Source organism: Aythya ferina, assembly GCF_964211825.1.
Source record: "Aythya ferina genome assembly, chromosome: 21".
Classification (NCBI taxonomy): Eukaryota; Metazoa; Chordata; class Aves; order Anseriformes; family Anatidae; genus Aythya; species Aythya ferina.
The window spans coordinates 2,298,778-2,326,525 of NC_140319.1; the positions used below are offsets into that span (position 1 = coordinate 2,298,778).

The following is a 27,748-nucleotide window of genomic DNA, read 5'->3' on the forward strand; positions in this document are numbered from 1 at the left end:
TTCAGCCATAAAATCTCCTTCTCTTCCACTCTAAATTCTCAGGACAGCTTTTTCTTTGGTCTCACAAGCCCACCCTACCTCAACTTCATTCTAGGCTGCACTGGTCTCCTCCTTTCCGCCCTGCTCAGGGCAGTGGAAGACCACACATGAAGAAAACCCATTTCCCATCTTTCCTGCTGCTTTATTTCTCATGAGCTAGGAGGGTTGACTGGTCCCACTCACCCAAGCCAGCAGCTGCTGGCTGCAGGGACAGTGAAACTTCCCAGGTCCTTATGAAGATCTACAAACCTCTCCTGTCCTTGGCCATGCTGTGCTTGCTACATGCCATCCAGACTTGCTTTTCCACAGAAACCATGAATCTCCCAGCTAGAGCACCATGACTAGGTATGGCTCCTGAACTAGTCCACTGGATACCAGGTGCCACACATGGGCACCTACTGCTCACTTTCCTTTGGTTTCTTCACAAATCAGACATCAAACAAGTCCTCCATAGTCGCTGTCACCAGCTCCGAGCCAGCTTGCCTCACCTGGGATTCGGGCAATGTCACAAAGACTTGGGAGACAGCAACCTGGGCTTCCAAAAGAGATGATGTGTTCTGCTGCTCCTTCCCCTGATGTCTGAATCACCTGTATAGGAGATGAAATGGAGTGAGACATTTACAGCATCACTTTCTTTGCAGTCACTTTGCTGCACACATCTTTCCTTCTTTCCTGGCCCTGTTCCGGCAATAACATTTAGCTTCACACCAGAGGACTGCAATTACAATAGGCGTGAGACTAATGGCAAACTCTAAGCTAAACACACTAATGATGCAAAAGAGAAAACAGAAGAACAATTTAAATATTTCTCTCCACAAAATTGCTATAATTTAGCTCCACAAGCAGTCATAGACAATAAACACACTATGATTACACACTAGAGGAGTGCCAGCCCAGGGGATCTTACACACTAGGCTCCCTCATCCAAGGAGCTATTCTCCACTGATGGCTGAGGTCTTAAGAGAAAGAGTCTGGGTTCAGGCCTAGCATTTGGCCTCCAACAAAACAGCTATCATCTCACGGGGTGTGTCATCTGGCTTTTAGCAGCCTCTGAGTAACCAGGCACCTCTGCACACTGTCAGTCCCTCTCCCTCAGTTCCCAAAAACCAGTTTATGAATGTGAGTTGCAGCCTGTGAAGAAGAAAGCGTGAAGGTAAAGGAAGGGACACTGATGGCTGGCATTCAGCTGGGTTGGAGTCTTTGCCCTTCCCCACACAGACTGCAAGGGCTGCAGCAGCTGAGCACTTCAGCACAGAGCACTCAAACCCTAAAGCACTCTGGGCTTAGGGGCTTATGTACTGGTTCCTTCTAAGAAGGTGAAGTCAGGGAGCAAAAGTGGTGACAGGAACCACAGAGTGGAATTTGGGGCACAACAAGAGGGTTGGAAGGGGTGGAGGGATGAATCCAGGGGGATGCAGCACAGAGCAGTCCTTACCTGCACAATCTGGGCTGTGGTGGCTCAGGCCTCTGTGGTTTGGTGCTGTAGGTAGGATTATTCCAAAGGAAATGTCGGAGTGGCTTCCAGCATGCCATGGGCCACTGTGAATCCACCACGGGAACCTATAAACGAGTGGGGTATCAGGGAGAAGGGACTCACATGATGCAGTGAGTCCCTGCTGGGTTTCAGCCCTGCACATCCTGGCCATTTGCAGCTCCCAGTGCCCTTGGGCTGACCCTGACCCTTGCACCCCAAGCTCAGAGCCCCCAGGTTCGCTACTCGTACTGCTCAGCCTCTTTCTGCTTCCCAGGGGCCCTGCAGCACCATGTCAGCACTGAGCACTTCAAGCAGACAGAGAGCACCTTCACCTGTGGGCTCTGCGGGGAACTCTTCACGTCCCAGGGTGAGCTGGAGGGGCACTACAGTGCTGAGCATCCCAAGGTGGCCACAGGTGGTTCTTCAGGGTGGAATTGGAAGCAAACTTGGCCCCACACTCCTCGCAGGAGAAGGGCTTTTTGTCAAAATGCTCCATCAGCTTGTGGTACTGCATCCCTGGGGACATCAGGGCAGCACCAGTGCCCAGCACAGGAACCCAGGGACAGCTTCTGACAGCCAGGTGCCTCCCGCAGCTTCATCCCAGCCCACCTGGGCACCACGAGCTGGCCACGAGGAGGGCAAAGAGACACAACACCTCTTACTGGTCCTGCTGTGCCAGCCACAGAATTGGAACAGCTCAGTTATTTTTGGAGGCTTTTAAATTTGCCAGTAGCCCCACTTTTCCTTGATGAGCCAAGTGGAAAACCAATTAGGGAAGAACTAATCAGAAAGTAGTTGTGTTCAGTGGGGCAGGAGAAACAAGCTGAGCTGCATTTCCCTCACATGGCACTCTCAGAGCTGCAGGGAGGAAATTTCAGACTATCACTTCATTATGTTGTCCAGCCTTCTTCACAGTATGTGCACAGGGCCCTAGGATAAACCCCTCTTTTCCCACCCTGCTATCACCAACCCTACCTGAGGCATGAGCAAACTCTCAGGCATAGATGCCACATGCCACAAGGAGACACCTCTTCTTCTTGGCTATCCCCACCACTCCATGGACCTCCAGCTGATGTTTCTCCAGCTCCTTCTTTGTAGATTTGACTTCAGTGCACCCCTTACACTGGATTTGCTTTCCTCTGGCCACCCAACAACATTTCATGTGCACCTTTAGGCGGTAGTAGAAGTGGAAGCTCTTATCACAAGCTTTGCAGATAAAACTCCTCTTGGAAGAAGCTTTCCCTTGTGGTTCCTTCGGTTCCTGCCCCATCCTCTTCTTTGTCCAGAGCTTCAGCTTGGGACTCACTGTTCACCTTCCACTTCCTGATCTCAGCTTCCTCTCTATTTCCTTCCATCAAGAGCCCTGTGTACAAAACAACAACTGTTTCAGTGGTGACCAGCAGGACTGAACACCAGCCCCCTGGTTCCTCATCTCCTGAATTCTCCCATGCAGGGAGTCACCCCTACACAGCAGGAATGGGCATGAATCAGTGGACACACTGAGACACCACAATGGTGGCACATGGCTCTGCACAAAAGCAGTTGTGGCAATGCATGGTACAAGGCACAAAGAAGCAGTCCTTTAACTTTTCCACCCACACGTACCAGGGGCTGGGTTAGGTGACAAGAGAAACATCCAGATTTTCCAAAGAGCTTGCTCCTCACTTGGTGAGGACTGGAACAATTGTTGCTTCTAAGAGTCTGCCTCTTGCTCAAGCGTGTGAAGTTATGGCCATGCTTAAATGTTTGAACATCTGAGCCTCAGGGATGATGCTGTCTCACTAATTCTGCCATTGAGAGTGGATATCCAGCTATTAATTACAAGAAACCTCAGGAACACTTCCCAAACACAAACTCTTTGAAAGAGAACACAATCTTGCTACAACCTTTTTGAGTCTTCTGGTTAGGGCCCTGAGGCATTTTAAATCACTCATTACATTCACTTCTTACAAACTCTAATGCTTTTCTGAGTCCCTGTAACACCATCATCTCAAAAAGCAAAAGCTGGAAAACTCACCTAGGATCTCAGTCTACAGAAAAGACCCACAGGGAATACACATATGGAAGAAATCAAAATACAAACAGATATATCTGGCTTCTTTGTTATAATGAGAACCATGCATTGTGTGGCCATGGAAACCACTGCAGACTTCTTTTGCCAATGCACAGGAAATTCATCCTGTATTTGAAAAGCTTCATTTCTGCCTTCCTCACTACGGGAAGAGCTCAGACAAGTTTTCTCCCTGCATGGTGATACCGCCCCGAATTTCCAAGCAGCTAGAAGCTAGTTGACATAATTCCAATGCACACTGACTCAGAAATCTGAAGATGTCAAGCGGTGACCCACCAACCCCTGACTATATCAAGGGAGAAAAACAGACCATAAGATTGTTTTCCAGTTTGCCCCCCTCTGTCAAAACAGCACTACGCACCCTTCACCTCTAAGGTCTCTTCCCACATTCCTGTGACCCACTGTCAGTTTCTCTGATCTAAGCAAACAAGAATCTTTAAACCTCCCAGAAATGTTGAACGTTGAAAAGAGTTGAATGTATGTGAAGATATGAGCTTTAAGGAAACCAGAACTGGATATGTCTAGAAGTGCTACAGCAGCAGGAGCTTAACTTGTGTCCGGCTGAAGCAAATAAAAGTTGTGCCACAGAGTGCAGTGGGCTACAAGCCAGCCCCTGGCCCTCCTGCTCTTATGCCTGTGATGCACTGTTCAGGATTACAAGGGATGTCAGCACGGTAAAGCTGTCAGAAGCACCTCACGACAAGTGACTTCAGAGTCACACCAATCTTCAAGACACCCTCCTACCTGTTAGGGGGCATGACCTTACAGGAATGTAGATTTCCAGAACCAAAACTGCCTTGGTCATGCCCATGGCTGACCCTCCGGGGAGCCCACAGATCCTGAGGGTCTGTGTACATCAGCAATGCCTGAGACAGGAACTGCTGACTGTGCCCTCCTCTGGGACTCGGGCACTTTGTTTCTCTGTGTTCTCTGGTGGCAAAGACATCCAGCACTGGAAGAAAAATCCTGCTGTTAATTATGGCGTATTTCACAGTGAGTTCTCTTTCTCTTTCATAAGTGGTCTGCTGAGTTTGTAATCCTGGTGGATACTGGAGTATGTGACTCCAGAAGCAGAGACCCCCTTGATGTATGACCAGTCTCTTCTACTTCTTAGCTTAAGCTGGAAGAAAACCCTGCCTACATTTTTGCATCTATCCCATGTCAGGAAGCACATGAAGGTCAAATGTTTGCCGACATGCATGGAGCCATGGACAAAAGTTATACAGGAAAGAACGGAATTTTACTTGCAGACCCTCCAATTTAAAAATTGTAATGGCTGACTCAGGCCTAAGTTAAATGCCAACTGCCTTTCTTAAATGCAGCATTATGCAGACAAAAACCCTCTTGTCTGGAGTTCTTGACACATCTCTGAGATCTGAAAATTACGCATATTTTGACAAACCAGATCTCCCAAGAAGTGACTCTACAGAGACCTGGAAAGCAGCTAGCTAGTGAAGAGATTGTGGAGTTGGCTGGCACAGACAAACCTTGTCCTTTTAAGCACCAGCTGCCAATAGTAAAAGCAACCCAGCTACAGAAGGGACCTGAGGAAAAAACAACAGACTTCATATTGTACCTCCATCAGAGAAGCCAAGCCATTACTTTGATGATGCTGAGTGTGGCATCAAAGGATGAAGCTTCCTCCACAGGAAGTCCTGGTGCTTGTCAAGTGGTTCAGCTCACCTACATTAGGTATCAGAAATATATTTTCTTTCTCTCTGTGATAGAGATGTAAAAAAAAACCATAGCTTTCAAATGGAAATGCAAACTGCATGTGTCTCCATGGGGCACATATGTTCTTCAGAAATGTGAGATTTCCTCCGTTTTTAGTGCAAGCTCACATCTCTCAAACATGAGGCTCTCAGTTGTCATTCACATTTCATGCTATGAGCCACATGGTTGTTGATCCATAACTGCAATCCGCAACATTCAGGGCTGGTAAGCTGTGATAGCAGAGTTAAGGAGACCAGTAGAAAAACTAAGATAAGGAAGTTCATTGTAAAGATCCCAAATGCCAAAGAAAGACTGGTAACTGGCAATTCTTCTCTGATTGATTCATACAAAAACGGTTTTACCAAATAAATACCATTTTTCCAGGGCTCTTGTTTTTCATGTTGCTTCTTGCCTGATTTTGTCTCAACTTTGGCTTGAAGCCCTGCAAAGACTCTTAGTAACAGCAGTCTGCTCTCTTTGATATCAGGGCCAGAGAAGCAGGCATCTGTCAGAGCGCTTCAGCTGACTCCCTCTGCAAGGTATCAAAGAGCTAAGGTGGTCTGCACGTTCAAAGATACATGCAATTTTTGTTGGCTTACACACTCTTGAATGTTAGGAGGAAATTCTTCACTCAGAGGGTGTGAGGCACTGCACAGGTTACCCAGAGAGGCTGTGGATGCCCCATCCCTGGAGTTGTTCAAGACAAGGTTGGAGAAGGTCCTGGGCAACCTGATCTGGTGGGTGGCATCCCTGCCCGTGGCAAGGGGGTTGGAACCGGGTGATCTTTAAGGTTCCTTTCAACCCGAACCATTCTGTAATTCTATGATCTCATGGTTAGACAGGGTCAAGAGAAGTGAAGCAGGTGACCAGAGCTTCAGTGGGGAACAGAAAAGGAATGGCAAATAAGAAGGAACCAGCTTTACTCTGGAAACCTTCATCAGAGCCATGACCAGGCAAAAAAACCACACGGATTGGCAGCAGCTCTTTACATTATAAGGGGGAACATTATAAGAGGGAACCTAAATCAGAACTGAGCACAAATAATGGATCTACAGTATAGGACATCTCTCAGGGGACCATTAAGGCTAAGGAAGTCAATACGTAGGAAGAACTTGAGGAAGATGAGCAGAGTGTGTGACCTTCTGAGCCCTATGGCTGGAGCAGTAAGCCCAGTCCTTGATTTCTTCTATGCATGCACTTCTCTGAGCCACCTAATCCCACCTACCACTCTTCAATCCCCTACCACCTTTCCCTATTGCTCAAGAATGAGACAAGCTAATGAATGGCGCCTCTCTCTCTACCCCTTCCTGGCAGAGAGAGAACATTTCCTTTGCTTGTTACTGACAAACATAAAAAAAAAAAAAGGCAAGTGTCAAAGCCAGGAGGCTTATGTTCATCCATAAAGACCAATCATGGCTCTGACTTAAATTGTCAAACCAACCAATTAAATTTCCTACCCCTAAAAAAAAGACAAGACTTTAATAAAAGCCATTTAGTCTAACTAGCAAGCAGTCTGTGAGTGTTCCCAGCCTGCACTGTTAGCTATGCAGCTCTAACACCACAAGTAAATAGGGATGGACTGAACTGAACGTGTCTGCGCTTGGATAAAAAGCACACCGTGCACATCCATCAGACTACGCAGCCGAAAAAATCCATACCTGGACAAACTGGGAAATATGATGGCATAAAAACATGTGAGAAAACGGAATAAGCAAGTCACATTTGCATTCAAGAGAATGCAAACCTGCAGTTACTTTTCTAGTTCTCTTATCTTTTCCATTAAAGCACCAAATCCTCTTAAGCGTTCTTCCTTCAAATGACGGATGCAGAGGCACAATTCAGCTCAGCCGGAAAGCATCCCACAGCTCAAGGCAGGGTCTCACACATGGTTATTGCTATGCATTTGTTTCTGGAGTTCAGGAAATTACCTTTGCCAAACTGGTACAGTATGTAACATTGCCCTACTGCTGTGGGACTCTCCTAGGGGATCATTTGCTTCGCAAAGTGTATATATAGCAAAACCAAATTAAGGCATGGTGAGACAATTAACTCAGAAAATAGTCTGGGGCTACAAACTGCACCATCACTGTCATCCTTTCACAAGATAAGTGCACTCAGATGTGAGCTTTTCACAATCGGCCTGTGAAGTACTCACACATATACAAAGTCAACAGATTATAATGGAAGTCCAAATTCATATAGATCCAACAGTATGCAACAAGGAGAATCAAAGAAACCCCACAGGTATGGATAAAAATTCTGAGAAATAGCCTAACATAGATATAAGCAATGTAAATGAGTTGCTTAAATGTCTCCAGAGCAAAGGCTAGCATGGAGAATTGCAAGCACACCTAAGGAATACCAGTATGGGGTCAGTTAGTCTCCACAACTCTCAGAAGCAGACACATTTGTCTGATTCACTTTAGCAGCAGGAGAAATTTGCACTCCAAGGTGTTTATCCAGAGATCACCCCTGGGAATTCTCCTGCAAGTACAACCCCAACATTAAGAGCAGTTCTGTGAAACAATCTCAGACCACCAGGATATTGAGGTCCGCTACAACTCAAACTACCCAAAACTCCCAGTACTGGGTGTGAATGACCACAGAAGGACGAAAGCCTGTGCATTTCTTACCCACGTCCCCAAGCTCCTGCATCACTGGCTGCAGGTCTGGGAAATATACGTGGACATTGCACAGCAGCTGACAGATCTTGATGGCCTGGACAGTCTTCTCCTGTGCTGTACTCAGAGCTGACTTCAAGGAGGCCTCAGAACTTTCCTTCTGAGCAGAAATACTCAGTAGCTACAGAAGTAAGAAGAAGAAAACATCACATGGCAGAAATTTTGGGCTGTCAAGGGATGGATGGTCTGGGAGCAAGGGCATGTTCACTTTTTCTGTTTCATCTTTTCTGCTGGGAACCTGCTCTGAGAAACCAGCAAAAAAAATCTTTCCAAACAAGTCTTTACCCTTCCACTGATACATGTGCATGAGCTGAAAGAATTTCAGGACTAAACCAAGTTCCAATAAATTCATTCTCAGACTTTCTGAATTGGTATCAGCTTACTTAAAACTACTTCTCCATAGAAATAGAGTTTACAAGTTTACCCAACTTGTAAATCTGTCTTTCATACACAGCTTTCCCTGGGCTTTTCTCTCGCTTCCAAATCCAAATCCTCTTCAGCCAGCCACTGCAAGGAGAGCCAAAGTGAGAATCTGTGTATGCCACTATGCACCTTACACTTCCAGATCTCCAACAGCAGCTAAACAGGACAGGAATGTGCAACTGCAGATTACTTCATGGAGAAAGCTCACAGCTACTTACTAATGAACAGAGACCATTTGTTTTGCCAGAGGGCAAACAGGCAAGGCACGATGGTGATACAGAATCACAGCATCCTCAGTGCATTTTCTAGGAGTATTTCATTATCGTGTTAGATAAAGTCCTCAAACAACTGACTCAGAGGGAAACCCTTTCAATCCACTGGCAGTTCTGCTTTCTCTAAGATTTCAACACCCATCCAGAACAGACACGAATTTTCTGTATCTGCATATCTGCATTTTTACCAACTGAAAAGCTCACTGGCAATTTATTTCACCCAGAACCTCCTGCAGATTTATATAAAACATGCAGTATGCTCTCACTTCAGCAGAGGGATGCCTCCAACTTTGAATGCCTTGCCTGACCTAAGTAACATCCCCTGATTTCAGTGCATGCTAGGGCTTTTCCAGATTCTGAGCACCAAATTTTGCTGGCTTCAAAAGGCAGCTGGGGTACACACTGCATCATCCCCTCATACCTCTTTTACTGCTTCTGTGAGTCCTGCTTCCCCTGGAGCCAAGCCCTCCAGGTCTGCTCTCTGCCTAATGATCTCCAAGATCAACTTGCTGCGCCGCAGGATGATCTCAGTGGCTGTGCTTTCACTGGTGGCCACTGAAGAGGAAAATAAAAAATTTAAAAAATATATTTACAAATACAAACCCCAAGGAGAACCTAAAGGCCTAACACCCATACCAACAGAATCAAGAACTGAGTGGGCTGAGTCATCATTGGTGCAAATGTTAAGGGAACACACACCAGACTTGTGACTGTACAGTGGCAGTAACACCTTCTTCTCTCCCTTACACTAAAAAAATGCAAATTCAACCTCATTCCTTCCTCTCACATCTAATTCCAAGCTGAATCTGCTGAGGCTTGACCTGATGAATCTGAGAAACAATGACTCTAGTGTAAAACCACAACCTTTTATAGATACCACAGTATGAGAATACAACAGAATAATTCAAGAAAGAAAAAAAAAAACAAAAAACAAAAAAAAAAAAAAACAAACAAAAAAAAACAATCCTTACTCAGGGTAATGAAGAGATTTGGGGAAAATACACTATGTACCAAAAATAATTGTACTTGTCCCCCAAAATTATTGTACTTGTCCCCAGACTAGTTTATAAATAAAACTGGAAATTGCCAAGTAGATGAACCTGATTTTTTTTTCCACTGCTAGAGTTACAAACTTGGAGAAGATGCATAGTGATATTTTCATAGGAGAATCCAAAATAAAAAACTATAGTTCATCCAAGACATCTGTGCATATTTTTTGTTTGCATGCTTACATTTTCTAATCATTTTGGTTCAGTTTCAAACAGAAAGATCAATTACTCACAAGGCACTACTTGGGAGGAAAGCAGTGAAAAACACACAGCTTGGTGAAAAGAAAATACAGTCCCTGGGACCTAGGAGACACACAGTGTCATGTAGGAAGAGAAAGCTCTCCAAGGTGGTGAAGGAGGCAGTGGAGACTGTGGAATAATCAAGGGATGATTTTGAGCTAGTATGAAAAACTCCTTGGAAAAAGACTTACTGGAGACATCTTGGTGAAGCTGAGGGAAACCCATCGAGCACTTTAGCACTGTAAGGTTTAGGTATGACTTGTATATGCCCCATATGGATCAGGGAGTGGTTTACAAATAAAAATATTTTTCCCTTTATCCTATCAAAATGTTTCTGATTTTATTACACAGACTTGAGTTGTCACAAATGCATTCCCTGCATCCCACCATCATACCAAGGTGAGCTCCATAACCAGAGCATATTCCCCACCACTCCTGTCTCTTAGCACTACATTACAGGACAGGCAAGGGCTACCACTAGCAGCTCAAATCGTTCCCTCCCTCTTCATTTTCATGATAAGAAATATTTGTGCTTCTGTTTGTTCAAGCTGCAATTTGAGGAGATTCAACTCTATGTAATTAAGCAATGCTCCTCCTCAGAATGGGTATTACCACTAGATAATTAACCATGTTGGGAGTCTGGTGTTTCAAGAAAGCAATCATGCTTAACAAATGACAAAGCAAACTGCCTGTCGGGAATGTTTGCTACAGAAGAAGTTATCAGCATTATGAGTGCAGTTTTGCTTTCTATTAAACAATCATTTACATTTCACTGCATATTGATTTAGCTTTTAATTTTCAAGTCACTTAAGAGCCAGGGAAATTTGCCACTCTATCTGAATTGCTCAGACTTGTGCCTAAATCCACCCCAACTCGGAAGGCTGTTCCACCAACTGAAAGCTGAGGACTCCACGTCCCAGTACCACCATAGGCAGGCAACAAAAACAACGACAAAAAAAAACACCAGAAATAAGAAGGGGACTAGCTGTCCATTGCAATGATGTCTACTGGGGACACTAAGTATGGGACACCCATCAGCACAGTCTACTCCAGCCAGGAGACCACAAGTTAATAATCATGATCTGCAGAAACACTACCTGGATCTAGGGGAGGACCAAAGCCCAGCTAAGTTTCCCTGGCACTGAGTAGATTAAAACCTCAGAACCGCATGGTCACTTTTAATGTGAATGGAAATTACAAGGCAAGAGGCTAATTGAGCAAAAATACCGCTCTAGTAATTCCCACAGGAGGGCAAAATGGTGATGATAAGATAGCCCTCAGAAACTACGTTCATATGTCAAATATAAGATCTGGAAAAAGCCCACAATCTCTGCGAACCAAAAAGAAATTCACAAAGACAGCAGCCAGGTAGGTCACTGCCTACATTCAACGTCAAGACATCTGTGAGTTTGGGGAAGTTTTAGATATATGCTTTCAAAGCCAGCCAACATATGTACCATGAGTTAATGTCACCAATGGATCAGAGTTTGGCAAAGATGCTTTCTCCTGTGAAGAGTTTATTATGTGAAAATTGTTCTGTCCATTATGGAGAATCATGCTGCTGCATTTAAGTGACTCAAACACGGAAAGTAACTTGACACTAGCAGGAGGAGTTCTCCTGTTTTCCAGACATGATAGCCTAGTTTCAGCATCAAACTCAAGGAAGGAGAGCAACAGGCTTCTGCCCAACATCGCTCATTTCATTGCAAAGCAGCAGGCTTCTTTCTGGCATAGTCCTCTCACCGCAGTGTTCCAAATCAGTTTTTATTTGAATAAAATGGCCATCTCATTCCCTGATACGAAATTAAGATTATAAGAACACAATGAAGTTCATAAAAAGCAACCAGACTTCCTCGCAATTCCCTCAACCAAGCCCCCATATATCTGAACGTAGTGCACCCATCATACCTTTGTCATCAGAGACATTTGCTGCTACCACCAAGTTGTCTAGCAGAAGGTGGAGACCAGGGAATGATGCCTTCACAACCCCCAGAAGTTTGACCAAACTTTCAGCTTTCAAGGTTTTCTCTTTTTCCAGCTTCTTGAGCAGATTTTTGATGGCTTCCCTCTGAGAGCTGCCTTCACAGCAATCCAAAACTGCCTGTGACAAAGAAACAGACAAGAAACTGCGAGTGCTTCCTACAAACTCATAGACCTGGATAGCTCTAATGAAACAGGGACAGTATCACAGTGCTAAGAACAGCAGCAAATCCATATTCACTGCTTCCTTTAATTTGATTAACTGGGAGATGTTATGGGGTGCTAGTTACAGGAGAATTTAAACACATCCCAGAGTATAAGAACATGAACCAGCAGTGTGCCAAGGAAGCCCAATGGCATCCTGCATCAGAAATAGCATGGTCAGGGGGACTAGGGAAGTGGATGTGGCATTTAGGGATGTGGCTGATGGTTGGAGTTGATCTTAAGGGTCTCTTCCAACCTACATGAGTCTATGATTCTAAGCAATTATCCCCTTGTACAGGGAACTGCTGAGACTGTGCCCTGTATACTGTGTTCAGTTTTGGGCCCTTCTCTACAAGGACATTGAGTTGCTCGAGAGTGTGCAAAAAAGAGCAACAAAGCTCACAAAGGGACTAAAGAACAAGAGATAAGAGGGGTGGCTGAGTGCACCACGGTTGTTTAGTCTGGAGGAGACTGAGGGGAGACCTTATCGCCCTCTACAACTACCCAAAAGGAGGTTGTAGTGAGGAGAGTGTTAGTCTCTTTCCTCAGTGGACATGAGGAAATGGTCTCAAGTTGCATGAGGGGAGGTTTAGATTAGCTATTACGAATAATTTCTTCATGAGGAGGGTGGTCAAACATTGGGGCAGGCTGCCCAAGGAAGTGGTGGAGTCCCCATCCCTGGAGGTATTTAAGAGACATGGGGAGGTGGCACTAAGGGATGTGATATAGTGATAGGACTTGGTTGCTCAGGTTGATGGTTGGACTTGATCAACGAGCAATAAGACAAGAGGAATTGGCCTCAAATTGCACCAGGGAGGTTTAGATTGGATATTAGGAAACATTTCTTCACTAAAAGGGTTGTGAGACATTAGAACAGGCTGCCAGGGAAGTGGTTGAGTCACCATCCCTGGAGGTATTCAAAAGATGCATAGATGCGGTGCTTAGGGACACGGTCTCATGGTAGACTTGGCAGTGCTGGGATAACAATGGGACTTTATGATCTAAGAGGTCTTATCCGACCTAAACGAATCTATGGTTCTATGATCTTGAAGGTCTTTTCCAACCCGGATGACTTTACGATTTGAAACCTTGAAAACTATCTGGGTGGTTTCTTACACCAATTCTTGCTCTTGCAAGTTGTTAACAAACAAAAATATTTCAAGGACAGAGTTCAAAACAATTTTTCATTTAATATTCTTAGCAAATACTTTTTAAATTGGCAGTCTCTTTTCCCTCATTTCCCCCATTTCTTCTGTTTGTCACTTGAAGATGAGATGAAAAAAAAAGATGACTCATTAAATAAACACTCTATTAATTGAATGATTATTTCTATGATGAGGCCACATGAGACATCTTATGTGTGAGACATAATCAGCGTAGCTTGGAAAAGCTCTAGTATGCCACTGTAACACCTCTCCAGCTCAGCCAGTACAGACAGATTTGTGGGGAATGAGAGGGGATCACAGAAGTGTGTACACACACACAGACTCCTGCACAGGGGTCTTACTAAATTTGTGCTCAAGGTTCCTACAAGGGAAAGCCATCTCCCAAATACATGTTGACCTACTCTCTGTGTTCCTAAGCATTTATAATGTAGAACTGGAAGGAACTTGGTAGGTTACCAGTCCATCTCACTGCTGTCATAAACACTACGTTATACAATCCCATAAATAAAATTATTAAGATCTATCCTAAAACTAGTTATCCATTTTGCTCACTTTCCTCTGGTTGGAAAGCTCTTCTACGGTCTCATTCCCCTGTTGATTCTTCTAATTTTCAGCTTAAATTTATTCATGGCTAGTGTATACCCACTAGTTCATGTGCCAACGCTATCTTTTAGCTTAAAAAGCTCTTCTAAACTCTGTATTTACTCTATTCCTCCTCTCCAATTTCTTTATAAGAGCATGATCATATTCCTTCTCAGTCTTCAGTATACTTGTCTAAATAAAGCAGCTTCTCTTGTAGAATAGCTTCTCCGCTCCCCTGATCTTAACAACTGCAGAACTGCCTCTACTTCAGTACAAATTCATCCTTTTTGAACACGACTAGAACTGCACACAGTATTTCAGACAAGGTACTACTCTTACCTCTTGTTACTGAACTTTATATGACTGCATCATTCAATTCTCACTACTTACATCCCCGTACAGATAATTCTTCTCCCACTTGCAGATCCTCCTCTGTGTAGGCAAAAGTTCCCAGTTTTGCTCATCAGCAAGTCCTCCTAGCATGGTTTGATATTTGTGTCAACAACATTAGTGATACAATTAATTGACTACCAAGAAAGCCACTGGTAACCTTGCTTCAACATGTCAGTCCTGCCTTCAGCACAACCTGTAGTTATTTCCCGATCAGCTACATCCTCTTTTTAGGATCACCATTTCCTTTAGTTTAACAATTTCCCCACATGAAATTCAAATGCTTTGCTCAAGTCTAGATTGAGGCAGAAAACCCCATTTTTATCTCATCAAATAAAGATTCCAGGTCAGGCAGAAACAATTTACTTGAACACCTTTGCTTCATTTTATCCCATTTCTTTACTTACATGCAGTGCTTCAATTACATATGCCTTCCAGCCTTTTCCAGTGCATATTCCTGTGCAGCCATAGCTCTGGTTGCCTGATCACTGCTTCCCACTCCTACACACATGTCCTAGTTTTAGCCCCTTTGTAGGGACTACTCCCAACTTGAAAAATGCATCCATAAACCTTGCCATAGCTCTCATAACTATGTGTGTGAGCTCCCCCACTTTGCTGGATGATGAGCCAGAATCCCCTTTGCTCTCAGAGTTGGGGTTTCACTTCAGGAAATTTCTATTCTTGTATCTCTTCACCAAAGCTCTCCTGGATTTGTCCTTTGGCTCAGCCATGAGTTTGTGGGTCATCTCCTCTCATTATCCTTTTTCTTTACTTGATCAAACGTTTGTTACTTATCTCAGTATACACTGTGATTCCCAACAGTCTGACATGCTGCAAGCCTCTCTAATTACATACATTTTCAGACCTCTAAAGTAAATTTCTTTGTCTGTCTGCTGTTCAAGCCATTCCTGGCAGGTTCTTTACTTGGCCTAATATTCCTCTTCAAGTTATACATTCACTCAGGTCTGCAACCTCTCATACAAATTCTCCTCTCTTGTTGGGGATGCAAACTTCAGACAGTTCTCATACCTTTAACATAAAAGAAAAGAACCCAACAGCTCCTCCTGAGCTCTTATGAGCAGCTGAACTCATTAATTAGTTTCTCTCATTTCGAAAAATCTGTCCTTTTATAGCCAGAACTCTGTTAGTGAACTTGTTGGTATATCCTTCCGTCTAATTCACACTAAGCTGACTTTTGGTCTCTCAGTCTGAAGTCATCTTTTAAGAGAACACAGGAGGGGTACAAGAATAGCATCCTTTTGGAGAGCACATACTGGAACCTGTTGCTGCTCCCTGGCAGGTATCTGCACTGCACTTCAACCAGCCTGTATTGGGGTTATGTTTTGGTAAGGAGGGCTGCAGGGGTGGCCTTTGTAACCCATGTTAGGTAAGGGCCAGTTTCAGATAGCTAAAAAAAAAAAACAAACTACTGCACAAAAGCAGCTGGGAGAGCCAAGAGTGAGAACCAGCCCTGCAGCGCCCAAGGTCAATGCATATCCCAGGCAGAGAATATCTTGTGCAGATATTCTTGCTTGTGTGGTCTTTAACACTTGTCCTAGCTCCAAGGCAGTTTGATTTGGGCACCAAGTTGTGTAGGCAGCGGAGCTAAAGGGGAGGTAAACGGGAACAACATAAAAGGCCAAGAGGGAAGAGCAGCAGGAGCTCATGCAGGGGAGCTGGAGAGGAGTAGAGTGATGGAGGGATGTTGCGAGAAGTAAGCAGGAGCCAGGTGTGCAAAGCAGGAAGAGGAAGGTGGGGTGAGGCAGGCTGGAAACCGTGGCAGCAAGGTCTGCAGTCACCTGAGAGCCCTGCCTTACCACAACCAAATGTGAAGGGGGAATGCCAACACTTCAATGAGGTGAGATATCAACATATAGACCAGACGGCTACCAGCTGGTAAAATGCCCAGTCCCTTCTAGAAGAGGTCTGGACAGAAGGAAAAGATGGGTGGTGTTTTTTTTACAGCCACTCTACTGCTCCAAGTTCAGGGCTGCACCATGGACTGGTGACTTTGAACTATGTGACAACCTAAGCCAAGGGACGCCATGCACAAGGGATTATCCCTCCCTTCCATTTCATCCAAATTTGTTTTTCTTTTCTTAAGATTTTGCACCCAAGCCATACCCCAGATCCTCCACTCTACCTCCTCTCAAACACTAAAAAAGACACAAAGTTAAGCACTCAACAAATGGAATTGCTAGATAAAAAGTTCTCTACAAAACCTGAGAGTTGCAAAGGGGCTTCACTTCACCATGTAGTGTTTTTTGAGCAAAAAAAAACAGACTTGCTCCATGCACAGCTTGGAATAGGCAGAGAACGATCCTAGTTGTCTAGAAAAAAAGGGTATTACATGTAGGACTCATGTTTCTCTTGATGAATAAATGTGTCACCAATGAGGCAGTAACTGCAAGAAGAAAAATAAAAGTCTCATCTTTATGAAACCTTGGAGAACTAGATCGTATCTCTGCCAGCCCAGAGCTCTTGTGTGATTCTGCAAGAATCAGGTAAGATGAAACCTTCAGAGGTGGCAGCTGAATTCCATGTAAGTTTTCCCAGTGCCACACCTAAGACACCAGAGATCTCAAGCGCACATATGCCACAGTTCCACCGTTGTAATCAAGTTAACTTTGAAATAATTATGCACATTTCCACTTGTCTAGGGAAAAAAGAAAAAAAAAACAAAACAAAAACAAAAACACAGCACAAACAAATAAAGCAGACCTTAAAATAAATAAATAAAAGACAAAAGAACCCCTAGGACCCCTGTTCCTCAGTTCAGTCTACACTTGGCAATTTGCACCTGACTTCCCTGTGCCTCACCTCCCAGTGCAGCTAAAACAAGGGCAAAAAGGGAACCCATAGAGAAGAAGAGAATTTTGTATTCAGAGCAGGGTTTGGAGGCTCTGCAGCAAACAGTCTGGGAGCAGGCAGCAACTGAAGAGGATAAAAGAAATATTGAATAACACTACCCCTTCACCAAGGCAGAAGTCCTGTGAACACCAGAGCGTATGATCACGCAATTAAATACCGGATCCTATGCCCAAGGGTCAGAACTATGACAGCAGAATGGTTTTTGTTGTGTTTTTTTTCCGCACATGGGAAGGGAGGTAAAAAATGGCTGTGTTTTAACTACCTGAATTTATGAAGGCCACACACACAAAAAAAATAAAAAGAGTGCAGGGAAAAGGTGCAGCTTTTAAAAGCAAAGGCTGGATTCCGATGTGAACAGGGGTGTGAGAAAAATTCTGAAGTCCCCACTTTTGATGCAGTTTTTATGGCTGGGAGCTCAGCACCCTTGCAGACCTCTGCTGACAGCCACAACAACCCTGGCATATTCCAAGTCCTTTGCTGCACTCACACCTCTCTCCCTCTTCTCACATCCCCTCCCAGGCTCAGACGTGCTGCTTTCAGAGGAGAAAATTCATCAGCTGCTACTCACCCCCCAGCCCATGAGGACAAGGTGGATGCTCTGCTGGCAGCACTTTCTCTGGTCCTCCTGCAATCAGCGGTAGCTATATCCAAGGCTGCCCTGTGCTGGAAACCTTGTCAGGGATTGCGTGCAAGGGAGCAAGACAGAAACTGAGGCATTTACAAGATGAGCAAGGGTTTTCAAGCAGCATGTCGTGGCTCCGGTCAGGCTCACTCAGACAGAAAGCAGACATCATTCATGTCACTGAGCACAACAGTGCTTTCCAATCCCTATAATCCTATGTCAGGGGAACTAACCGATGTGACAAACTAGGACAGGAGGTCTGCAAGCTATGTGCTGAATGCAGCACGCCAGGACACCTGCAAGTTTCAGCTGTACTGGCAGGGTACAGCCAGCTCGCCTCAAAACAAAAAAAAAAGAAAGCAGGTTTTACACTGCTTTTTTTTTTTTTTTCTCCTCTTCATGGCTTCTTCAAATCAACATACATAATGCAACTGCTTACAGGAAAGCAATAGTCCTCCACACCAACTGCTGCATTCAAGACATCAAACAATAAGCAAATAAATAAATAAAAATCAGTCAATGGGTCTGCTACACTCGCAGGCAACTGTGTGCCCAGAGTTAAAGAAAACAGATGCTGGGAGAGCCAGCTGAAAGATAACTGAGTACACAAGGACGTGATGACATGCAGGCAGCACAGGGCTGTAACGGTTCTGCTGAAAACAAACTGCACTGCAGAGTCTTCTAGAGGCTCACAAAAAGGTATTTAAAGAGACTGAGAAACACTGGGTGCCTCCTCTGCCCCAGTTGCAGCTTTTGGGGACAATCTGCATACTGGCCAGTTCACCCTGAGGCACCCTTCCCAGTTCAGCTCTCATTATTCCCACAGCTCACAAGCAGTCCATGCTGTGCAAAGGGAAATCACCCTGTGAGGCTAGCCCCTCGCTTGGCAAACCACGTGGAAAGACAGTGCCTTGCAGACACACACGTACACCCCTCGCCCACAGAGCTTTCCTTCTCACAGATTTGTTACCCGCTTCTCCGAGGCGGTCAGGAATCCCTCTTCTGCTGCCTCCAGGAACTCTATGATGGGGCTCAGCTGTGTCATGCTCTGGATCAGCTCCTCCCTGCATCCCAGCAAACGAGCAGTCAGCATCTCTCCCTCTTTCGTGCTCTCTGGGGGGAAAGGGATTCAGAAGCACAAGAGAAGAAACAAGTCAGTCTGAAGGAACTGACAGGCTCCTGAAGCGAGTGAGACTTTGTGAAAGATCTAAGTGAATAGCAAAGCTCATCCCAAGCACAAGCAGCAGAGAAAAACCACTTTATGATTCTCTTTAAACTCTGTGAAAGGAAAACGTCTCATTTATCTAACAGAGCACAAAGCCATAAAGCAAGCTGGAGGTTAACACCAGGTTTGCAAGGCCACTACTTTGTGTCAGACTCCACTAAGAAAGGAGCTTTCAATCCTGAGGCTCAGCTGTGCTCTGGCCCACGTTGGCTGTGCAGCCATCGATCCAAACCTCCAGGCAGCAACGGGGAGAGCCCTGCACTGCCTGCAACCTGCTGCTGTGGAACAGAAACACGCCAGGATCGTGGCCAGCACACAATAAGCCTCCTGTATCTGAGTAAGGATACAAGGATTGAACAAATGCTGGAGCACTGCAGCCTGCCAGGGGGACGTGACCAGGTTGCTGAAGGTGCTTTGTCTGTGTGGTTACCCACTCATTTTGCCAGAACCTTGCCCAGTTCTCTACCTGTTTGCTGCAGGGCTTCTCCACCGTCCTGTTCCCTCTCCAGCAAGGCTGCTCTCAGCTTGGGATTCACATCTTGAAACAGCTTTGGTGAGGGCACAAGGGTCTGTGCATCCTTCACTTTGCCCAACAGCTTTGTGAGCACCGACTGTTCCCCTGCCTCTGCCAGACAGGCAACCAGAGCCTACAAGAGAACAGGCAAAGCTCAGGGAAGGTTTAACAACACAGCCAACTGCCTGATACAAGCAAAAAGCAGAATTCTGGGGGTTTCCTTGAGGAGAGGAAAAAAAATAAAACATAGAAACCCATATACACATGCACATCAACAGAAGTTGAGCTCGCTGAGGCCCTGCCTGCACTGAATTCAGCCCCAGGAGATGTCAGGGCTGTGGCCACCAGCCCCAGCAAGGAGGGCAACAAGCCCTGCCTGCCAGCTCTTCTCCTTGCAGTGAGTCCTGCCGATGGGAGCCGGTGAATGGCCCCGTTCCAGCCCCAAACACACCTCTTCAGACCAGGGCTCTCCTAACAGCAAAATGCCAATAGCTAGCTGACCTTTTAAGATTGTAAACACTTATTTAAGAAGCCCAAGACTAGAGGAGGGAATACAAGGTATCAGTGCAGAACAAGGAGAGCACTTGCATAGAAAGCAGAGAACATTTTAGGTGGGACTTTTAGGAATTCCCATCCCCAAATCACAATGGAGTCGTATCTCCTAGCTTTGGGCACACGCTTTGGAGATAAGGCACACAAGTGCTGTCTGTTGTGGGCTCTCAGCACACCTGGTTATCAAGCTCAGAGCTCCAAAATCCACTCCAGTGACCCAAAAGAGCAACCAGAGGCAAACAAGCCTGTGCAGTTATGGAAATAAAAGGAAAAGAAATAAGCTGGAACTCTTGCTCCCATTTCCCTGGAGCCCTTTAACGCTGTAAATATTGCCCCTAAAGACACACGCTCCCCAGCTCTCCACAAGAGATGCCAGCCTTTCAGAGCAGGCATCCTTTATTAGAGACTCCAGGGATGCTATAAAAGCACCTTTGAAGTGGAGAGCTTAGCCCAGCTCCTGAGATAACGGCCATTTTCTGCTGTCATTGTCATTTTTATTTCTATGATAAAAAGACTGAATGTAACTGCTTGAGGCCACACCAGGGGGATGCTGGACTTGCTTTTCCTAGCAGGTGTAAATGCTCATATTTTAGGGCAGCGTGACAGTGCAATGACCTATTGCAAGGAGCGTCCACAGAGGGGGAGCTGCAGGAGTCCCAGTTCTTACCCACTAACGGCATTTTTCCTGCCAAACAGAGAGACGTAGACATGAAGGGCTCTGTTATAAATGAAATAAATAAAAAAAAAAAAAAAGAGAGAGAGAGAGATGCAGCAGATGTGCTGAAGAACAAGCTGAAAGGTATTTTTTAATCCAAGCATCGATTTTTAATAAGACTTGATAACCAGATCGTGTTTGTTCTCAAGGTTTGCATGTCTGGCCCCTACCAGATGAGGCTGATCCTGCAAAATATCTCGAGGCTCACCTTCCTAAAGGTGCTCAGCACCTTGCCATATGCATGTTTTTAATATGTATGAAAAGTAACTTGCATTGTTGTAATTTATTTATTTATTTATTTTTAATTAAGATCAGCACAGCATTACTACCTAGAGATCCACTTAACATCCCTTCCTCGGTGCATGGTTTTTGTTAATGGAAATGAGTTTTCAGAAACTGAAAGGCTCTGCTATTTATAGTCTGTTTCTGGAAGACCTTTCCTCAGACACGTTGCTCAGTGGGAGCCACAGCCTTTTAGCATTGTTTTGAAGGAGTGCATGGTGCATTTTAGACTTACTTTGAAGCACAAACAGCTCCCAAAGAACCTGGAAGAACTGGAAAAATAGTGATATGAAGCTGGAATCCCAGCTTCCATTCAGTGGTAAGGTGCCCACGTGTTGTAGCCTCATCTATCAGGCTTTCACTGCATGGGACACTTGCAAAACCCTTCATGGCCAAATCGGCACAAAGCAGCATGCAGTCAGCTTCCAGACTGGGGCAAGAGACAGGCTGAGGGCAATTTCCCTGGGGGCAGGGAAACCAAGTCACTAAGAATGGACTTCAGCTTGAGTTGTACCACCAAATGGCACCAAAGTCCACTGAGAAGTTCAGCCCTGACTGCGGGTGTCAGTCGTGGTGCCTGCAATGCCCCAGCTGCTCACAGCCCTACCAGTACCTCAATGATCACACACCATGAGAACGTCCCCCCAGTTCATCTTAGACCTCCCCAGTTCCACAGCAGCCCCGGGGTAAGAAAGACCACAGAAGATATGTCTCCGATCTCCGTATCAACTTCCACATTTGGGGGATTTCTTTCCTAATACCTTCAGTTCCTATGCTGCTACATCCCCTCATCCCGCTGCAGGATCTCTTGCTCTTCCCCACTTCTCCTTCACGCTTCAAATTCTTTTGCTTCTTCTAAAATTCCCTGGAGTAAACCAGGTGGGAAAGTGGTGAATATCCCACGTGCAATGACCCATAACTGATCCTGCAGATTTCACACAGGGATGTGGGGAGAGAGGCAGAGCAGCAGGCGGTGCAACCACAAATCCAGCTGGCTGCTAATCCACAGCCTCACCTTTTTTCTGTAGGTGGATTTTCACATCTCATCCGTGCTTCTGCTCCCACTGTGAGACATGCCTCAGGTGCAAGAGATCTCTGCAAAAAGCCACTTGACTACTGCTGAGTGATCTCCCTTAAGCAGCAGCTTCAGCACTAATGCAAGCACCTAGAAGTGGTGGGAGGGTTCTTCAAGAGACGGGCTGGAAAGCCAGGAGGCTTAGGGTGGCAGTCGAACCTTGCTTTAAACCCTTCCTTCATAATCCTAGACACACTCAGCTCCAAGACTCACCCCTGAGCACGGTAAATTCTGCGTCAATAACTCAGCCCTAGCTTCCTTCCCTGAGGAAAGCTGCACAATCCATAGCCAGCTGCAAAGTCTCCAGCTGCAGGCAGCCAGTTCAGAGATGTAACAACCAGGCCTCTGCGAATGCAGGTTGGTTTAGGTTTTGGTTTGTTTGTTTTTACAGTGTACTTTTTGATGTGCATAACATAAAGAAAATATAAAAAAGCCATCAGAAAACCACAGCCCAGCACAGACAAAGCCAATGCCTGCAATACCAATGGCATGAACAGCAGTGTCCAGCTCACATCTGGCCCACAGAAAAGCTCCTCGACTACAACTGAGCCATGAAGTCAACCAGTTACCACTGGTATAATACATTATATATATGATATATCATTGGCATACAGTAATCAGGGGAAAACTATGTTCCCACTGCTAGTTCAGCTCGCTGAAATGTTTTGTTTGTGGTTCCTCCCTCACCAAATCTGCATTTGTAAGTGACCTACGAGGGAGACTCCAGCATCAGGAAGGTGCCATGGAGGATGCTGGTTCCTGCTTGCCGTGCACAAGAATTAAAGCTCAGCCAAAACTTCCATTCAAGAAGACCAGAGCAATGAAAAAGTTTCTGCAGCTTTGCCACCAGGAAAACAGGCAAACCTGCAAGCTCGTGCTCCTAATCAGGATGCAGAAGGTAACAGCAAACCTTTTTCCTTCGCATCCAGAAATTCCTGCAGCTGCAAATGAAGGACAGCGATAATTGGACAGGCCCATATGCAGTGGAAATGATCCACAAGCACAGTGACATTTATTCTGCACTAGAGAATCAACGCTCCCCCACTTCATCTGAAACCAGTAGAAGAGGGAACAAATGAGCTGTGCAATAATTTGAATTGAGTTTCTCTAAGAGAGCACAGGAAGATAAGAGTTGACACCAGCAAAGCTCTTCTACGCTTCCCCAAATTACTGCAATTTCAGTCTTGTTCTCATTTCCAAGCAGGTTTCATCCAGGCCAGAACCAAATTAGATAGGAATAGTTTATGTGAGTTACACAGAGAGACTTCAAAACAAAAACAACACCCCAAAAACACATCATCTTAAATAGAAAACCAACTTATAAGGGTACATCTGCATTTTTCAGCCCAGGGAGCAGAAGGTAGCAACAATCTTAGAGAAAAGGAAAAATTCTGACAAAAGCAAGGCAAAAAATCCTGCAACTTAAACTTCTGCTGGAGGTACCTGGAAATAAGGCAGCAATGCTGAAAGGAAGCACAGCACAACCCTATAAAACATAGGGCAAACATGAGCAAAGGAACAGAAACAGGGAGATGTCTAAAGCAAACTCTCACTGAAACCTAAGGAGCTTAAAGCCAGACCAGCCTCTGCTCTAAAAGCAGCTGATAAAACCCCCACCAACACTCCCGAGCCCCAGTGCTGTGCGTCAAAAACCCAATACTGCTTGCATATAGGGACAATACACCCAGAAAGGACTCGTGAGCAGGAGGACAGGCACGAGGGATGGGAACGCTCCTCTGCAGCACGGCAAGCACTCCCCACCAGACCGCTCAGCATGAAGAAAAGGCAGCTCCTCGCACTGCGTGGTTACATCTACAGCCATCTCACTGGCTTCCAAATTGACTTTACTTATCCTGAGGCACCCAAGAGACTTCAAGCAAGTAACTGGTAAAATAATATGAAAAGGAAACAACAACAACAAAAAGAGAGGAAAAAAAACAATGATTTCCTACCACTGACACAATTTCAGCCCTAATTACACATCCCGAGCTGGGCTCTTCTGAGCTGAACTTACACTTTAAGCATCAAATATACCACTGTGTGGTGGCCCCCCAAAAAACACAGGGCCCTTAGGGGTAAAAGCAACACCCTCTGCTGAAAACAGAGCCCAGCCCGGTGCCAGCGCCGACAGATCCTGCTTATCCCAGCAGGAGCTCAGAGAGCAACGGAATAGGCTGAGCTGAGAGTTTTCGCCTAAGCCCTTACTTACACTGAGCTGCATCCCCCCTCCCCACTGCCTTTGGGGCTGACACTTTTCATGCTTGTTGCAGCTGAGAAGTGATTTTTCTGCAAGGCTTAAAGAAAATCCATTTCTCATTTATTCAGCATTTATTTACAGCTACAGAAAAATTGTCCAGGTGCCATTCTGCAGTCAGATACCCAGACTGTCTCTGAGCTCTGCAGCTTCCCCCATTTGGGCCTTACAGCTCATTTGGGAGCAAAACGGGCAGGGCATATGGCATATAAGGGCCCACCAACCTCATCTGCCAGGCCTGAAGAAACTCAAAACATTATAGTTACTGCAAAACAACAGAAAATGGGGCTCCTAGGCCATTACAGAAGTAAGGCAGTGTACTTGCCTACCTGCAGCAAGGGGTGTTAGCAGGTGAGGGGGACACACTGGCACAGGATGCCCCCTGGCAGCGCCTGTCCGTGCCCTGTGAGTACAGCACCCTCTCTGCAGCGCTGCTCCAGTCAAGCTTCAATTATCAATGGGTAAAACCTTAAACCTGACATCATTTTCTAATCTGGAAGATGAACAAACACACAGAAATGTAATCTTTCTGCAGGCATGCAGAGAGCAATGCACTCAAAGGTGCTCGTCAGCCTGACCAGGCTTGCAGCTGCAACCATGAATTAGGACCTACATCTACCTCCTGAAGCTCCAGCATTTTTAAATTGAACACCATCAAAGGGGTCAGCCACTAAGAGAACACAGACTTTCTTCCGGTGAACATTTAAAGGCTCATCAGAAAATAAATCTGTATTCCTCAAAGGAATTCTCCTACCTGCTGTCATACTTTTTTTTTTTTTTTTTTTTTTTTTAACCCTAGTAAAGATGTTGACTTTGGTTTTCAAAAGCAGAAAGCTGTCTTGGCCAAAACATCCCATGTCACGCAGACATGCTGGTACTGCTGGGCCCTGGTAACTGAAACCCAGACAGCTTCCCTCCCAGTGAGCTTGTAAAACCTACAGGTCTCAGCCCTCTAATCTGGGGAACATGAGTTCTCGATGTCAAAAGTCAGGCTAACCACAGAGTCTCCAAAATGTTGGCAACAAAACTGCCATGCTCTTAGTTCATTACATACAGAAAAGCTACAGAGGGCAATTCATGCAGCCAGGCAACCTGGCCTGAAAACAGCTCCATCAGAAGCAGCCCAGGTGAGCTCAGCAAATGCTTCACAGCTGCGGCTCTTCCCCAGACACTGTGCTCAAGCAGTGCCCCCAAGTCTCCCTGCATGGCCACTACACAAATACAGGAACTTCAGTAGTGCCACTGCAGATGAAACCTGCTGCTTCTTTGGTGGCTTTGAGCTACTACGATGGCTGGCATCTATTGTTCAGAGCCCACAATATCCTCCAGCACTAACCAAGCCCTAGATTCAACTATCTTCCAACACCCACCTGAGCATCATTCACCTGCAATGACTGCTTTTAAAGTGGCACGCCACCAGGAGAAGCGTCATGGGACAGCAGGCTAACATGCCACACATCCGTCCCCACCTGTGACACTCCTGGTGAACAGCCTGCAAAGCAGAGCAGAGCAGATGCTCCACAGCAAGCCTCCGCCAAGGGCTCAGGAAGTCTGTTTGGGGATCTCATGTGTCAGTCATTGCCCTGTTGATACAGTTCTCAAAGCAAATGCCATAAACAGAAGGAGTGCCAGAGCTGTCCTACCAGGCACTGAAGATGTCTTCAGGGCAGGACACCTTACCTGCTTACTTACCTCCTTATCTACACGCAGGAGCAACTTGCTCTTACAGATGCTTCTCAAGGGTGTTGTTCAGGTGAGCACGATTTGCCCTTCAAACAACAAAGCACCAGAGCCCCAGTTTCCCCATGAAAAGATTTCCTAAACAGGGCCCAAACTATTCTAGCCCTCAGCAGGGTGGAGAAGAAAAGACTTGTATTATTTTTCCAATAAACACACCTACCTCCCTTTGAGAGGCATCAATTTCTCTGCACTCTTCTAGTCTTCTCAGCACAGCCTGGGCATTAGAATGGGCCTCAGAGAAAACACTTTCATATCAGAGAAAGAAATCCAGTTTACAGCTTTTGCTCTCTGCTGCTGTGTGAGAGAAACAAGATGAGTTATTTGCTAATTGAAGGGATTCACAAAAAGCATGATGTGATTGAAAAGCATCAGTTTGTAACCAGCACATTGGCTGTAATATGAAAACTGTGACTCACAAATCCCTTCTAAAGATATCACGCAGCCTGGAGGAAAAACCAACAGTTTATTTAACACTAGTTATAAATGGAACATTTATTTTAAATCCATTGCAGCCTCTGTTTTCCTCCCATGCTGAACACAAGTTTAAAAGATAAGGTGGTATTAGCAGGCAACCCTGTGCACTTACTGTTACAAAGATTGTGTTAACACCCCATGTTCTGCACTAACACAGATCCCACTGTACATCAGATGCAATCGCATGGATAGAAAAGTTTTGCTCACTACAGCTCTGGTAAAGCACTAAGAGAGAAACAATCACGAAGGCCTAAGGAACGTGCCAGAGGAAGAAAGTCCCTACAGAACAAGGGTACACACCAATGCTGCTACCAACCCAGGGTAAACTAGAATGAAGAAATGCAGAGAAAAAGATCCTGCATACCAAGAAAGTGTAATGCAACTGGGTTGTAAATCATTAAGAGGCAGCACTGTGCCCAGACCTGTAACGTCTCACCTAAATCATTCTTCATGTCTTCTCCAGAGGCTCAGCAGGCTCCTCTTCGGCACAGACACAGATGAGAGCCTGACTCTGCCCTGAAGGACCCAGAGCTGCTCAGCATCATGTCCTGTGGAACCCAGGTGTGATTTGTGGTGAGCTCCTGGTCAGGAAGAGAAACGTCTCCCTCCATTTCTGCTTCTACAGAGCCAGGAGAAGGGGACACTCTCTGAGGGTGCAGGGTATCTGTTTTTTTCTTCTGCAGGAGTTTTTTCAGACTGGGGCAGATTATCAGCTTCAGTGCTGTTTCCAGATGACTCTGCTGTCTGACTGGAGTCCTCTCTCACTATCTGATCCTGACTTGAGCAGCTGAGGAGGTCTCTAAGGAGGTTTTTGCAACTAACAGCCACATCAAACATCTGCAGACAGTCTGACACAGAGATGACTTTGGTGAAGTTGTGTTTCCCCATCAGGAGTTTGCCAGTGTACATCATCTCCAGCAACAGCACAAACTCCTCAGGTGTCACCACAGAAGCATCAATGGAGATGGTGCCTGTGCTATCCAACAAGGATTTAAAAAGCAGACTGGCAGCAGCCAAAACAATCTTGTGCGCTCTAAAATGAACAGTCCCAATGAAGACGGTGCAATCACAGAACTGCTGCTCCTTGCAGAGTGTGTACAGCTGCTGCAGCAACTGCTTGCTGTAACTGGGAAGCTCCAT

The 27,748-nt window shown here is 45.5% G+C and overlaps 1 protein-coding gene across 1 annotated transcript; it reads right to left on the reverse strand.

Annotated features, from left to right (window-relative positions):
• Positions 1-441: 441 nt before the first annotated feature.
• On the reverse strand, positions 442-27,748 carry ZBTB40 (zinc finger and BTB domain containing 40; the record flags this gene model as incomplete). Its single annotated transcript, XM_084494776.1, is given in 19 exon segments — positions 442-473; positions 476-579; positions 581-627; positions 748-754; positions 1,873-2,029; positions 2,489-2,507; positions 2,511-2,775; positions 2,777-2,876; positions 7,931-8,099; positions 9,095-9,228; positions 11,871-12,063; positions 18,748-18,890; positions 19,469-19,649; positions 26,295-26,387; positions 26,391-26,428; positions 27,045-27,059; positions 27,062-27,105; positions 27,107-27,282; positions 27,284-27,748. Coding segments are annotated over 19 exon segments (2,382 nt in total).